General features: G+C 47.6%; 1 protein-coding gene across 1 annotated transcript in view; it reads right to left on the reverse strand.

The window, feature by feature from the left end:
* Positions 1-6,553: 6,553 nt before the first annotated feature.
* LOC142290877 (trefoil factor 3-like) overlaps positions 6,554-16,518 on the reverse strand; it is a 41,700-nt gene continuing 31,735 nt past the window's right edge. The window contains exon 3 of the mRNA XM_075334940.1: positions 6,554-6,687. Within this exon, the coding sequence (XP_075191055.1) occupies positions 6,668-6,687 (20 nt within the window). The 3' untranslated portion in view covers positions 6,554-6,667. The remainder of the gene's footprint in view (positions 6,688-16,518) is intronic.

Genomic DNA, 16,518 nt, shown 5'->3' on the forward strand with positions numbered 1-16,518 from the left:
GCATGGGGGGCCGCTAGCATTATACATGGAGCATGGTGGGCTGCCAGCATTATACATGGAGCATGGGGGGGCTGCCAGCATTATACATGGAGCATGGGGGGCTGGCTGCATTATACATAAAGGCATGGGAGGGCTGCCAGCATTATACATGGAGCATTGGGGGGGGCTTGCATTATACATGGAGCATGGGGGGGCTTGCATTATATATGGAGCATGGGAGGGCTTGCATTATACATGGAGCATGGGGGGGCTTGCATTATACATGGAGCATGGGGTGGCTGGCTGCATTATACATGGAGCATGGGGGGGCTTGCATTATATATGGAGCATGGGAGGGCTTGCATTATACATGGAGCATGGGAGGGCTTGCATTATACATGGAGCATGGGGGGGCCTGCATTATACATGGAGCATGGGGTGGCTGGCTGCATTATACATGGAACATGGGGGGCTGGCTGCATTATACATGGAGCATGGGGGGCTGGCTGCATTATACATGGAGCATGGGGGGCTGGCTGCATTATATATGGGGGGCTGGCTGCATCATACATGGAGGCTGGGGTGAATTATAATGTATGGAAAACTATGGGAAATGCATTATAATACATGGAGGACTATGGAGCTGCATTCTAATATGAAGGGTTATGTGGGACCCTTTTATACTATATAGAAGGCTTTGTGGGGGCCATTATAGTATTTGGAGAACTATATAAAAGGGGGGACAAAGATGCAAGCATGGGATGGGAACGTTTTATGCTGAGGGAAAAGGGCTCTTTCCTTCAGCACCCAGCTTTCCCATGCTCTGCTATACATCTCTCAGCACCCGGCTTTCCCATGCTCTGCTATACATCTCTCAGCACCCAGCTTTCCCATGCTCTGCTATACATCTCTCAGCACCCGGCTTTCCCATGCTCTGCTATACATCTCTCAGCACCCAGCTTTCCCATGCTCTATTAAGGGAAAGCTGGGTGCTGAGGGAAAGATGTATAGCAGGGCATGGGGAAGCTGGGTGCCGAGGACAAGATGGATATCAATGGATATCAGAACATAGGGAAGCTGGGTGCTGAGGGAAAGAGCTAAGTGTCACCGTCATTATCCTGTACCCTGAGTGTTATTGTCCCATACCCCGAGTGTAGGTGTACGTAGAGGGGGGGGCCCAGGTCCGAACTTTGCACCGGAGCCCATCAAACTCTAGTTACGCCACTGGTCCTGAACATCATAAACACTATAATCACGTGCTGACACCTGATATCACTATTATCTGTGGACTCTTGATAACGCTCGGGAGTAAATATCACCTGTGCGTATTGATTGGTTTTATTAGACTGTACGAGAACGTAGAAGACCGGGAGCCCCGGAACGAGGCTGATTAGTCATGTTGGGCCCCTCTATTAAGGTGCAGCTCATAAATGTGGGACAATATGATTAATCACTCTCTTTTATTGCACATGAGCATATTGACCGTCCACTCATGAGGACATATGGTGAGTGTCCTCTAAGACGTGACTAAGCTACTTAGATAAAAAAAACTATCCCATAACAAATATGAGAGGCGGTGATGTTACTTGCTGTCGTTACCTCTGAATGTGAGGGTCACTATCACCAAACAGGAGGAATCTGTAACACATAGCTGTACAGTGTTCCAGTCTTTTCAGAATAGTCCTGTGAGTACATGTGGAATATCACTATTTCTGGCTATTATATGGCTTGTATCGAGCATTTTTCACCAGCTTTCCCCTTTGTAGGATTCATTTCTAATGTTCAGTTGTCTCTGAGCTGGTGAGTGGAGACTAGCTGTTATAATGTCTTCCATATACAGCACACACAGACTTCAAGGATTTCTGCTCTCCTGTTTCTATGTAGCAGATATCCTGAGGCAGCATATATGACATTAGACAGCAGTACTAAGCAATGTAGCTGTGAATCCCAGCTCTGTGGGTGAGATAAAACACTGACTAGAAAGCAGCTGTCACGATTTCCCCACCCAGTGTGTCTTGACAATGAGTGACAGTTTGCTTGTCACATGGTGTTTGGCTCTAAACTCGCCGAGTGTCATGGCGGCTTAAGACACTGTTCAGACTACAGACTCTGACACTCCACGCTATGCTTTCTCTGGTGCTTCTGAGTTGCACAGGCAGGTTCAGGCATCAACCAGCTGTGTGCTCATTAGTGATCGAGCTAGCAGGAGTTAATTTCTGCTAGCCTGCTGGTTGCTACTTGGATCACATGTTGCAGGAGACATCACAGTAACTCCCCACCTTTTGAAGATGGAGGAATCTGTCTTCCCATGCTGACTATAGCTTTTGCTAACTCTGTTGTGTTCCAGTTGCTGGTGATTTACTGTTTGCTGTTTGGTGTGCTGTGCAAACCATCTCATTGTCTGATATTTCCTCCCTACTGTTTATTTTCTCCTTACAATGTATTGACTTATATCTCCGTGTTTGCTAGCTGTGTGATTGGGTTTTGGTTTCCCCATTTGTCCATATCTGTGAGTACAACCATTCCTGTCCTGGCCCTCCCCTGGGGTTGGGGCTGTCCAGGAGCAGGGCAAAGGAGGCAGCCCAGACATCTTCACCATCAGAAGTATCTCTGGGATCAGGGACATATATAACAGGGCAATGGAGGCGGCCCAGACATCATTACCATCAAAGGTATCTCTAGGATCAGAGACAACTAGGGCCCACTAGCTTGAGGACAGATTAGGAGCCCCGGTCTTCTGTTATACCATCACACCCCTTGACATTGCTGCACTATGGAATCAGGGCCGTGCTGAGCTATCAATTTGGTGAGTGACAGCTCCATTATCCACTCTGGTGCTGAGAACTGCTGGGCTTCTTCAGGTGTTCCCTGTCCTCTATGACTGCCAAGCTATTTAACTGAGCAGTCAGTATCAGATCTCTTCCAGATAACATTTTGCTCACTGGTCCTTGTTGGCTTCCTTCATACATACTCTGTGTTCAGATCTATTGCTACCTAACTTTGGACCTCCTGTAACCACCCCTTCGCCTTGTCTCTTTGCTTTGATCTGTTATCCTCCTGGTATTCTGACTCTGAGCCATAACTTGACTACGCCTTTGTCTATTCCCTCAGTCCTTGACTACTCTGCCTCACGACTTGTCTATGTAGTGAGTAGCATCACAATACGACTGGCCTGATACCTTTTTTTTCCCCACCAATGGATCCAGTTCATACAGTCTGTGATCAGGTGGACAATCTGACCCAGACGGTTCAGGATCTGGCCATAAAACAACAGAAGCTAGAATCCTCACAGTCCTAACTCAACCTTCTGACTTGCAATTGGTCTACCCAAACCACTGGTGGCACTTCCTGAAACATTGTCACTGAAGAAAGACCAGTTTAGAGTTTTCAGGGAGAGTTGTAAACTATTTTTTACTTTGCAACCCTTTCAGGGAATAATTATGGTACTATTGCAAAGGTGTCCTCTGACTTGGGCATTTTCTTTATGTCTATTAGCCCCTGAATGGTCTTCTGTTGATACCTTTTTTGACGCATTAGGCATGATCTATGATAAACCTGACAGGGTCCAGGTGGCAGAGGCAAAAATCATGAACCTGACATAGAGGGGCCTCACCGCTGAGGACTATAGTTCCGACTTCCGGCAATGGTCCTCTGAAGTTCTGTGGAATGACACAGCTCTCAGATGCCAGTTCCACAGAGGCCTTTTGGATACCTTTAAGGACGCTCAGGCTCTGTGTACTCCACCTTTTTTTGGGGGGATCCATGACTCAGGCTGTTCAATAAGTGGATCGAAGATTTTAGGAGAAAGGAGATGAAGGTCCACTTACCTAAGGCGAAAGCTTTAAAAAGGTAGGAGCAGCCAGCTCTAGTTGAGAAGAGACATTGATGTGATCTCAAACTCTGCTGTGGATATTTCCTTAAAGACTTGCCAGCACGCCCTTATGCTAGCAAGTCGTCCAGAATCTCCTAAGTCTGTGTGATTGTCGAGGAGGTAACCCAGACTCCCAATTACCTTTTTTCTCTTCTCCTCAGATAAAGTACTGCTGAACGTGGAACTTCTTTTCCAAAATCAGTCATTATCAATATTTGCTTTCATTGACGGTGGGTGTGCGGCAGACAACGCTGCCGCTATGGCCCCCCCCCACCTGGGCCCCAAACCCGGCAATGCTTTTTCAACTGATGCCGATACAGTTGAAAGCAATGATGAAAGAGAGAGTGGCACACTACGGTACTTCCTCCACTCCCGTCTCCCTTTTTGCAGAGATGGAGAAATATATGTCGGGATGGGGACATATATACCAATATGAGGAAAAGATAGGGGACATATATACCAGGGCGGCTTCATATATACCAGGATGGGCCCACGATGGAGGTCATTTATATCAGCATGGGGACATATATACCTGGATAGGCCCAGGATGAGGGACATATATACCAGGATGGGGGACATATATACCTGGATGGGGGACATATATGCCAGGATGGGGGACATATATACCTGGATGGGTCCAAAATTGCGACATATATACCAGGATGGAGGCTATATATAAACCAGGATGGCAAAGCATGGGGGACATATATACCAGTATGGGGGACATGTATAGCTGAGGGGGCCCAGAATGGGGACATATGTACCAGGAAGGGGCCCAAGTCCAAACCATACTCTAGGACCTATCTGACACTAGTTACACCACTGGCTCTGAAGTTTCAGCGCAGCTCTAATCATGTCGGACCAGCGGGCACACCATAGTGCTAGCAGCAAACTCGCTGCGCCGAGATGAGCAAACTGCAGAGAATGAATCAGCAAGGGAAAGAGAACAGCTGAGTATTGATTTATTTATTTTTTAAATCAGTGAGTTCACTGATGGCCAATTGCCATGATACTATATAGAGGACTATGGGGTGCATTATAATATATGCAGGACTATTTTGAATGCATTATACTATTTTGATAACTATGGTGGGTGCATTATACTATATGGAGGGCTATGGGAGGTGCATTATACTATATGGAGGACTATGTGAGACCCATTGTACTAGTACTATGGGGGGTGCATTGTACTACAGTATATGGAGGACTATGGGGAGTGCATTATACTATATGGAAGGCAATATGGGGCCCATAATACTGTACGAAAAACTATGGGGGTGCAATATACTACATGGAATTCAATGTGGGGCCCACTATACCATATGGAGGAGAAGGGGGGCAGTACAATACTATATGGAAGGCAATGTGGGTCCATTATACTATTTGTAGGGATATGAGGGAGTCTTTATACTTTATGGAAGGCAATTTGAGTGCTGTTATATTGTATGAAAGCAATTACATAGTGTGAAGGTTTGTGTTGGGTCCATAATACTGTGCGGAGGACTGTGTTGGGGGCCATTATACTGTTTGGAGGGCTGTGTGGGGGCTATTATACAGTGTGAAGAGGTGTGGTGGCCATTCCATGGTATACCATCCCATTATACTGCATGTAGGGGTCACGGTTGGGGAATCACACTGTGTTGGGCTGCCCCATATTGGGGGCTTCAATAGGAGGACAATTATGCAGGTCTTACTTCCGCTGACTTAGCTACACAAGGGGCAGGAGAAATATCAGTCTTAATGAACACCTCTATCTTTAAAGTTCATAATGATGGTTTTATGATACACTGTAAGAAACAATTTAATATACTTTCTTTCTCCACTTAGGAGCCACTTCTCCTCCCTGCCTGAGGAGGGGAGGGACGATCTGTTCACAGAAAGGTCAGATTACAGCTGGAGAGGAGGAGGGAGAAGAAAAGTGAGGAGAGGCGCTCATTCCAAGCTTTCTTTATCACCTTGCACATCTTGTATTAGAAATATGTCTTGACACATGTAATATCTTTGTTTTTCTCTATACATGTACTTTTCCTTAAAGGGCGACTCCACCCAAAATTACAAGTTTTGGTTCTGAGTTTCTGCCATCAACAGCCTGTGTGTGGTGGTGCCCCGTGTGTGGCGGCACCCTGTACTGAAAAATGAGGGTAAGAAATACTTTTTAGGGTCTGAATTAATTTGTGGGTCAAGTCTGGGGTCTGAATTAGCTATGAGGTCTGGTTTAAAGTCAAGTACTATCTGGTTTGGGGTATAAAATAATTTAATGTCCCTGTCCTCTCCTGTAAATGTACCCCTGCCTTCACGTTATAGTATTTTTGGGCCTTGGGCAGTATGGTGAGTACAGAAATGACACCTGCTGTTCCAGAGTTTCTACACAGATCAGCTTCTACAAAAAAAAAAATGTTAGCCTTATCTTAAAAACAAACAATACTTATGGTGAGCCCCCACCTTATTAGTGAGTGAAAACCAATATGCAAGTTGGTAATAGAAATCTAAAATAACTTATAGATCGCACAAGCCGAAAATTCCAGTATTTTTATTGTAACAGTTGATTGACAAGGTTTTAATTTTTGATAAGGAAAATCTTTTAAAGGTGCAGAGTATTGTTGTAGGACAAGTAAAAGCGATCTATAAGGCAATGACGCCATCTTTGGTGGTCTCTACCCTTTATATTCCATGTTTAGAGTTGATTTCCATGCTCCATGTTCTGGGTCCACTTTGGATGGGTGACCTTTAACCATGGCGGGGCCATACAATATATCATGTTGATATTGCAGCTGAGTATAGATCATAAAGTGCAAGCGGAGGAAAGACTTGTGCTCTTCAATCCCAGGGGACGCATTCTAGAAAGAAGGTTAAACATGGTTAAAATCAATGTGACAACTGGGTTTATACCGATTTATAATGTGAATGTATTACATTGTCAGCTTTACTGTGTAGACCAGGTCAGGATGAGCAGAATCATCTTGTCACAAATAGAGAATGCTTGAATTTAAAATGGCTCTGCCTAGATACATTAATAACAGTATAAATTATAGACAAAGAATAAGTTCTAATCTTCTTGAGAAGATCTGTGACCTAAGCTGAGAGTGAGATCAGTGACCTAAGCTGAAATGAAGTTCGTTGACATTCTGCAGAGAAAAACCAAACGTTAACAGTCAAGTACCGAAGACCGTGACCCATCTCAGAGGAAGACCAAATGCTGACAGTCAAGTACCAAAGACCGTGACCCATCCCAGAGGAAAACCAAGTGCAGACGGTCAAGCTCAGAAGACCATGACCCATCTCATCGGAAGACCGAGTGCCGACAGTCAAGCACCGAAGACTGTGACGCATGCCAGAGCCCAGGGGAAGACCAAGCACTGACGGTCAAGCACCGTGACCCATCCCAGAGGAAAATAAAGTACCGACAGTCAAGCACCAAAAACTGTGACTCATCCCAGAGAAAGACCAAGTGCTGAAGGTCAAGCACCAAAGACCGTGACCCATCCCAAAGAAAGGACGAGTGCCGATGGTCAAGCCCTGAAGACCATGACCTGTTCTAGTGGAAAATCCCTCACCAGGACCAAGTGAAGATCCAAAAGTAGCTGAGTACTATTCCTGTGAGCTGTTGCTTTCCTTCTCATACGCACAGTACTGTTAGCGGCCGTGGATGATGCTTCAAGTAGCAAAGGCGACCAACAAGGTGAATGATGGAAACCACCCCTGAATTGGACTTGCGGCCTAGCGTATTGTGATGCAACTCAAATTAGGATTTCTGTGCTTTTTCGTATACTTTAGATTGTTGCTGACAGTGTTGGAAAGAGCAACTGATGCTCCCCTGATAGAAGGAATAAGGGTTAAGATAACTTTGATGTTGACTGTTATTTAGTGGTAGAAGTAATAATGTGAATAATAATGAATAATAGGGATGATCGAATACCTCAAATATTTGGCTTTGCAAATATTTTCCGAATAATTCGCTGCTATGCGAATATTCGATGCACAACGCAAGTCTACGGGAAGCCCGAATAGTTCCGAATAGTTGTTATTTGGGGTTTTCATAGACTTACATTGTGCATCGCATACTCACGAATAGTGGCGACCTATTTGGAAAATATTTGCGAAGCCGAATATTTGAGGTATTCGACCATCCCTAGTAAATAACATTATTGTGACCATACTCTGTATATCTGTATTGCCGGTTTTCTAATTGTAATATAATTTGTTTGCTTGCCATCACCTATGCCATTCCTTTGTATCATTCTTAAGGCACTACTCCCATTTGTGTAAAATAAATATCTATTGTTACGTACCTGTGGCGCCCGTTAGGCTTCCGTCGCCACAGGAACATTGCACCCCATCCAGCGGTGTGATGTACCATTCTGGGTAAGGAAAGGAGTGAACGCCGGTCCCCAGGCAAATCTACACAACACCCATTGTTAGGTACACACTGGGACCAGGGATAGTGGCAGCAACCCTCCCATGCTGCATGCTGGGAGGGGCCGTAAGACCCATCCTTGCTCCTATAGGGTACAGCTTAGCAACTGGGGAGGTGGGAGGAGCCACCAGAGTGCAGTCAGAGAAAGGAAGGTCAAGTGTAGGGAGTTGAAGAGAGTGAGGGGAAGGAGGAGGAGGTCTGCAGGAGGCATACGAGAAGGAGAAGCAGAAGAAAAGCTCTAGTCAGACAGGAGCTAAGAAACGAAAGTGACGCTTCCTGGTGAAGACCCTGGGACTCGGAGGGTCCAGGTGACACCAAGCAGGGAACGAAGGGATTCCAGGGCCACGGATAGCTGGTGAGCTGTGGCGGCCTGTTCCACAGGAACATCGGTGGAGGGATCAAGCTGCAACAGGGGACGGTCCCTAGAAACAGAAGGAGTGAAAAATCATCTCCAACAGGAAAAACCAAGGCCCAGGGAAAGTTGCAAACTCCCCGGGCCACAGCCCACAGCAGAACCTCTAGAAAGGGGGCAAGTAACCGACAGGCGAGCTCCCAGCCTGGAGGCTGTAGTGGAGGCCGAGCAGGTTCATCCTAAAAGCGCTAGGTTTAAGGAGACAGCTGAAGACAGAGACACTTTAGAGAGAAGGGTACCGGCTTTCATTCCAGAAATCACCCAGAAACGGCGGAGGTCCCTGACAGTGGGTTCCAGCCGTCCGAAGGCACCAGTGTGCACCTACCAGGAAGTGTGAGTAAAGATCTTGGAATTGCACCCTCCGGTGTTGTCTCAGTTATTGTCGCCTGCATAGACTTCCATTACACCATAGACTCTCACGAGCACCAACAGTGTCCCCGGGGCACCGCTCCACCTGTGGGGAGCAGTACCATCATTGCTGACATTCCATCACCCCGGAGGCCTCCTACAGCAGCGGCGGCTTAATAGCCGCATACCACAGGTGGCGTCACGAACACAAACTTTATTCATCAGCCCTATTTAGTTGACACCCACCAGGGCCACGGAGTCGGGCCCCGCCACCACTGACGACCCCGGACTAGTCCGGCCCGGCACCGGGTGTCCCATAGCCCTGGGGTGGGCGAGTCATACCTACTGTGTCAGCCTTTCTCTGCGTTGTTGCATCCACGTTACCTGTTTACATTAGTGTAGTACCCCAGTTTTGGGTACGATCAAAGTGATTTCTAGTCATTAACAGTAGTTTATATTGTTTACATGAGGTATACGGCCTACACTTTTACACCAACCTTTACACAGGCCTTGTTACTGGGCAGAATAGCCTGGTGGGCGGAGTCTTAGTACATAACTGCCGTTACCTCAGGTTTTAGTCAGAGCACAGTTGGAGCTCAGCGCGTGTAGACGCCAGAAACACGTAGAGGAACGCTAACCCCTCCTCCAGCGAGCTGTATGGGAACGGACTGACCCAACACCACAAATAGGACCTCTTAGGTCTTACTCCTCTTTAGGGAGACGGAATGCCCTGGTCTGAACAGCACCTTAGCCTACCCGAAATTCAAAGATGTGGATGCAGGAGGTGTTCGGGCCTGGAGATAAGTCCCCCATAAAGAAGATGGGTACAAAGGAGAGCCTACTGAATACGAAGGTCAGAAGGAGCAGGAACTATGGTGTCTGCTGGGGAACAACACCCCAGTGGGATACAGAAAGCCAACTCTATTGTGTCAGCTTGGTCAGCAGAATAGGCTCTGTTCACACTTGCTGTTATCATGCCTCATATGTGACTGTATCCTTGTGTGGCGCCCCTGAGGGTTCAGTCACACCCAATTTTGGGTGTAATGCTAAAACTGGATCCTGAGGAGGTCAGTCCCGGTTTCACCACTTACACACTCAAATACACACCAGGTTGACCCTGTCCCCACTGGGGACTGGGCTAGGGTCGGGTAATAATGGGGTTGCCTACAGAGTGGCATTTACAGGATGCTGTGCCGCCCCCACGCCTGTAGCAGTCGGGCTGCTCGGATCCGGACCCGCTGTGTGGCTCGAGGGATCCTCCGGACCCGGGGGTCACGCGGACACGCCAAGTGAAAAGGGGGACGTAGTTGTACGGCATTGGTACCGGAGGGCTCCAACCCTGTCCCAGTCCACCTCAGATCTCCGGCTGCCATCTTCCCGTCGCCTGCCGACAGAGACCACCGTCTGCCACCTAGCCAAGGTACCAAGGCTCCAACCCTGGCACCGCACAACTTGAGCTTCTCCTCCGCTGGAGCTACACCTAGCCCCAGCCTCCACTCCTCTCAACTTGAACTCCAAACTTAATCTGCTCGGTTTCCCGCCCCGGGCTGTTTAGACCTCTAGGTGGGCGTTCCCTAACTGCCTGGTCCCGCCCACTGGTGTTCCTGTCTTGCCCTGAGGGGGGTGACTAGGGTTTCAGGTCGGCTGTATGTAACCCTGTGAGGGAAGGTGTTATGTGGGGGCCTAATGTGTGACTACCTGGTTTTGCCAGGGCGTAACTATGCCATCATACAGGGGCCCCAGTCCCACTAGCTTAGGACCTGGGAGGGGGAGGAGCGGCCAGCAGGGGAGTCAGTAGCCAACGCAACAGTTAGGGAGTTCTCCAGCAGGAGAGGGGAAGAGAAGATGTGTTTCACAAGTGCTCCGGTGGGAAAGAGGAGACGTTCACACAGTTGCCGTGGGCAGAGTGAGAGGGCGGCAGGACCCTAGGGAAGATCATACTCCACGTTGGTTGACTCTTATGTCAACCATGGATTATGATGTGGTGGGCATTACGGAAACCTGGCTGGATGAAAGCCATGACTGGGTGACAAACATACAGGGTTATAGTACATTTAGGAAGGACAGGAAAGGCCAAAAAGGTGGTGGGGTGTGTATATTTATTAAATCTAACCTAAAACCTGTGTTGTATGATGACATTGAGGGGAACAGCAACAATGTAGAGTCAGTATGGGTAAATGTACATGGGGAGGGGAATAATGGAAAAATGCTAATTGGAGTTTGCTATAAGCCTCCTAACATACCTGAACAAATAGAGGGTGAAATGCTGGAACAAATTGAAAAGGCAGCTAATAATAATAATCAGGTTCTTATTATGGGGGATTTCAACTATCCAGACATACAGTGGGACATAGAATCTTCTGGTTGTGCTAAAAGCTGTAAGTTCTTATCTACCATTCAAGACCATTTCCTCTCTCAGATGGTAGGTGAACCGACCAGGGGAGATAATTTGCTAGATCTGGTCCTGTCAAATAGACCGGATACAATTTCAGATCTACAGGTCCGGGAGCACTTGGGCACCAGCGATCATAATATGGTAAGCTTCAACATAATATTCAATAGAACATTTCAAAGGGGGAATGCTAAAACCTGGAATTTTAGGAAAGCTGATTTCAACAAATTAAGAGAAGAGCTTAAATGTGTAGATTGGGACAAAGTCATGGTAACTGGGGATACCGAACATAAATGGGGTAAGTTTAAGGATATACTACTAGAGTCCTGTAAAAAACGTATACCCTCTGGTAATAAAATGTCCAGGAATAAAAAGAAACCACTATGGAAAAATAAGACTGTACAAAGTATAATAAAACAAAAACAAAGGGCATTTAAAATCTTAAAGGCTGAGAATACAGAAATAGCATTGCAGGAGTATAAAGATATCAATAGGAAATGTAAAAAAGAAATCAAACAAGCAAAATTAGCTACTGAAACAAAAATCGCCAATGACATTAAAATAAATCCCAAAATCTTTTATAAATACATTAATGCCAAAAGGAAAACAAAGGATAGTATCGGCCCCTTAAAATATAATAACAAGTTAGTTATAGAGGACAAACAAAAGACTGAGATATTAAATAGGCATTTCTCATCTGTATTCACCAAGGAACTGACTGTACCAGGGATCATTCAACAAGTGAAAAATCAAAGTCCACCACCCGATATAATTAATTTAACACAAGATGAAGTACGCTCACGTCTGAGTAAATTAAACATTGACAAATCCCCAGGGCCAGATGGCATTCATCCACGAATATTGAGGGAATTGAGCTCCGTAATCGACAGACCGCTGTATCTCATCTTTTTAGACTCACTTGTAACAGGGTTGGTGCCTCAGGATTGGAGGATTGCTGATGTGGTACCGATATTTAAGAAAGGTAAGAGGGTAGATCCAGGCAACTACCGTCCAGTAAGCCTGACATCAGTAGTATGCAAAGTTTTTGAGGGCATTTTAAGGGATGACATGCAAAAATATGTTGCAGAAAATAATATAATAACTGACAGACAGCATGGATTCATGAAAGATAAATCGTGTCTAACCAACCTGTTGGGGTTCTATGAGGGGGTAAGTTCAAACCTGGATATTGGTAATGCAGCTGATGTGATTTATTTGGACTTTGCAAAGGCATTTGATACTGTACCACATAATAGCCTTATACTAAAGCTCCAGAAGCAAGGACTAGGGGACACAATATGCAACTGGGTAAGAAATTGGCTAAAAGATAGGAAACAAAGAGTAGTCATAAATGGTACATTCTCTAAATGGGCTATAGTCAGCAGTGGGGTGCCGCAGGGATCTGTGCTAGGACCGATTCTTTTTACTCTCTTTATTAATGACCTTGTGGATGGGATTGATAGTAAAGTGTCAGTCTTTGCCGATGACACCAAACTATGTAGGATATTAAAAACTGACCTGGATAGTACAATATTCCAAAAAGATCTGGATAAGGTGTCAGAATGGGCAGATACTTGGCAAATGAGATTTAATGTTGATAAATGTAAAGTAATGCACCTAGGACGGAGTAATCCTATAGCTGCGTATACATTAAATGGAAGTAAACTCGGGACTACAGAACAGGAGAAGGACTTGGGTATTCTCATTACAAATAAGCTGAGCAGCAGCACTCAATGTCAAGCAGCAGCTGCTAAAGCAAACAAGATTTTAGGGTGTATAAAAAGAGAGATTAGATCCCGTGATCCCAACGTATTGTTACCCCTCTATAAATCACTTGTAAGGCCACATCTGGAATACGGGATCCAGTTTTGGGCTCCACATTTTAAAAAGGACATTCAGAAGTTAGAGTCAGTTCAAAGGCGGGCAACTAGACTATTACAAGGAATGGAGGCCGCCCGTATGATGACAGGTTGAAAAAGTTAGATATGTTTAGCTTAGAAAAAAGACGTCTCAGAGGAGATCTCATTTATATGTATAAATACATGTGTGGTCAATATAAAGGATGGCACATGACTTATTTCTTCCAAAGACAGTACTAAGGACCAGGGGGCACTCACTGCGAGTGGAAGAAAAGAGATTCCGACACCTAAATAGGAAAGGGTTCTTTACAGTTAGAGCAGTCAGACTGTGGAATACCCTACCACAAGAGGTAGTAATGGCAGATACTATAACAGCTTTTATATCAGGGCTGGATGATTTCCTCAGTACACAAAACATTGTTGGTTATAAATGACTTAGTGACTAAATGTAGAACTGGTGGAGGAAGGTTGAACTAGATGGACCTAGGTCTTTTTTCAACCTAAGTAACTATGTAACTATGTAACTATGTAACTATGTTTTCCAGAATCTGCCTAGACAGGGAGAATTTCAAGCTTTCCTGGCCACTCAGCACCCTAGAGCACAGTGCAATATAGGATTCGGGGCCTTGGATAACGCCAGACCCCACAGCGGAACTGGGGCACCTGCATATCGGGACAAGAGTTCTACTCGTGAAAACCCGGGTCCCCTCGTAGCTTCAAGCCAGGGGATCCATTGCACAGGCACTACAATGAGGAGCCAACCAAACACTACACCGGACGAATCTCTAAAAGGGTTCGGGTTCGACGGAGCCCATCACAGCAAGTCACTCGTATTACCCATGTGAGCGGCATAGGCCAAGAGTTAGGAGTTACCCAGACTGGAACTTATTTCAAGAAAGTGCAGACAATAAAAGAATAATGATTTCCAACCAGTGCAGTATCAAGATCAAGGGGGACCTGACCACTACCAGCATGCTAAGGCACATGTCATCAAAGCACCCACCTTGGTGGGCCAAACGCTTGGATCCACAATCAGTGTGTCGCCCTGGACCCCAGGGGTCACAAAATAACACCACATACACACACACACCCTCCCCTGGTCAGGAACACCAGTCAAACAAAACCCTTGTTGCCTCCCTCCAGGATCTGATGTCCACACCAGGTGGGACGGAGCCAGGCGGTTGGCCCCACCCACCGAGGAGTTCACAGGCCTGGAGGCGGGAAAAGTAGTGAGTTTAGTGGAGAAGTTGAAGTGGAGAGGTGGTAGTGAGAGGAGAAAGACTGTGTGTGTCTGGGTCGGAGCCCAGGCACAATCAGCAAGGTCGGCAGACGGTGGTGGCCGTCTGCAGGAGTTGGTGGAGGTCTGCGGAACCGTAGGACCGGGGTCGGGCGGTGGCCCGCCAGTATCGAACTGGGGAGCGGATTGAAGCCAAGCACCAAGGCAGGGTACTCAGACCCCGACTAGGCTCGGAAGCCGCCGTAAAGGTCTAATTCTCTGATTGCGGTCTAGACCTCAGGGGTTCATTCCCAACCAAGTCCCGTCAGAAGGCAACAGCCCAACCCGTCCGGATAAGAGCCACCGCCAACGGCCAGAGATCCAAGGGCCAGCGCCTGTGGGCAAAACGGGATCTCCCGACACGTACAAGCTGGGGAGCGGACTACCCGTGGGAATCCATAGGGGTTAAACACTTACACATAGGTGCAGGGAACGACAGCCACCATCAACCCGTCCGGGGAGAGTGAAGACACCGCAGCCGGCTGCGGGCCCCATCCATCCAGCCATTTGGTTTACCAGAGACTCTGTTCTTGTCTACCTGAGTGAGTACACCAGTGCCATCCGGCACCGCGCTGCACCGTAACGCTTCCCCTGCGTCCACGCTGCCTCCCCGCATCGGCACCTGCACCTACCCCTCCTCACTACTCCCCAACCGGGGCCCAGGGACCAACAGCCCCTACCCACAGAGTGGTCAACACCTTCGCTGCGGTCCGCCATCGCTCCCGGGATCCGCCGTCACCAGCAGCGGTGGTGCCCACCATCACCACAACCCGTGGGTGGCGTCACAACCGACATCCAACCAACCTTCCCTCCCCCTTTCACTCGTGGGCGAGGAGGCGCTGCTCGAGCCCCCGGGTCCGGCCCCGTGCTCGAGCCAACAAGGAGCAGAAGCACCAAACCCGAGTGCCAGCGATTCCCAGGGGAGCGGCGTTCCCAACCCCTCCGCCCGCGACAAGTGTCTGTCAGTGACATCACTGCCTCTTAACCTGTGCTAAGTGCTGGGCAATCGACTTGTCCAGGACGCAGGTGCGGATGCCTCCCTTCCTGCACATTCGCAAGCAACCATCGGTTCTTTGTCCCAGCACAGTGTTCAGCTGTTCCTACCTCAAGCTTTGGAATACAAATGTAAATACTCAGCCACACACCACCTACAGGCCCAAACACTAATTGGACACACTTTCAGACTGCTTGCCCTGGAAATGTTTCCATTCAGGCTTGTGGACACAGGCTCTTTGCACCCTCATGGCGGTGGCCGTTCCTCGGTACTCATTTCCCAGCCACCACTATTTTTTCTAGTGTTTCATTCACCTCCTACACCAGTTGCTACCGTCCCTCTTCCTCCTCATCCTCCATCTCCAAATTGTCATATTGGAACACATCTTCCATATCATTGGCAAGTTGGAAGCACTGCAGCACTGACTCAATGAACCTGCCACAGGCACTGCTCGAGATGGGAAACGAGTTGGACCCAGGGCCAGCACACGTGCTACTGACACCTAGAATATCGGGTCATAGTCCCATCAGGGTTTTCTCTACCTCCTACTGCAGTTCCTCCTCCTCCTCCTCCGCCATCTCCAAATTGTCGTCCCTATCAGTCGCAAACTGGAAGCACTGCACCTCGGGGGAGACGGCAACACCCTGTGTGACAACCAGCACACTGCCATAGAGTTGTTGAAAGGCCTACCAGACCAGACAGATCTGTCGCTCTCACCTCTGAACCTACAACCAGACATGGTCGTGTGTGATAACGGCCATAACCTGGTGGCGGCTCTGAAGCTTGGGAAGCTGACACACGTACAATGACTGGCCCACGTGCTCAACTTGGTGGTTCAGCGGCTTCTGAAAACCTACCTAGATTTACCTGTGCTACTTGTCAGGGTACGCTGCCTGTGCACCTGTGACGCCCTGGGCAAGCCAGGGGTCACAGGTCATCACACCACCACACCCTACACCCCAGTTAGGCACAT

The sequence above is a fragment of the Anomaloglossus baeobatrachus genome, chromosome 2 (genome assembly GCF_048569485.1).
Source record: "Anomaloglossus baeobatrachus isolate aAnoBae1 chromosome 2, aAnoBae1.hap1, whole genome shotgun sequence".
In the NCBI taxonomy this organism is placed as follows: Eukaryota; Metazoa; Chordata; class Amphibia; order Anura; family Aromobatidae; genus Anomaloglossus; species Anomaloglossus baeobatrachus.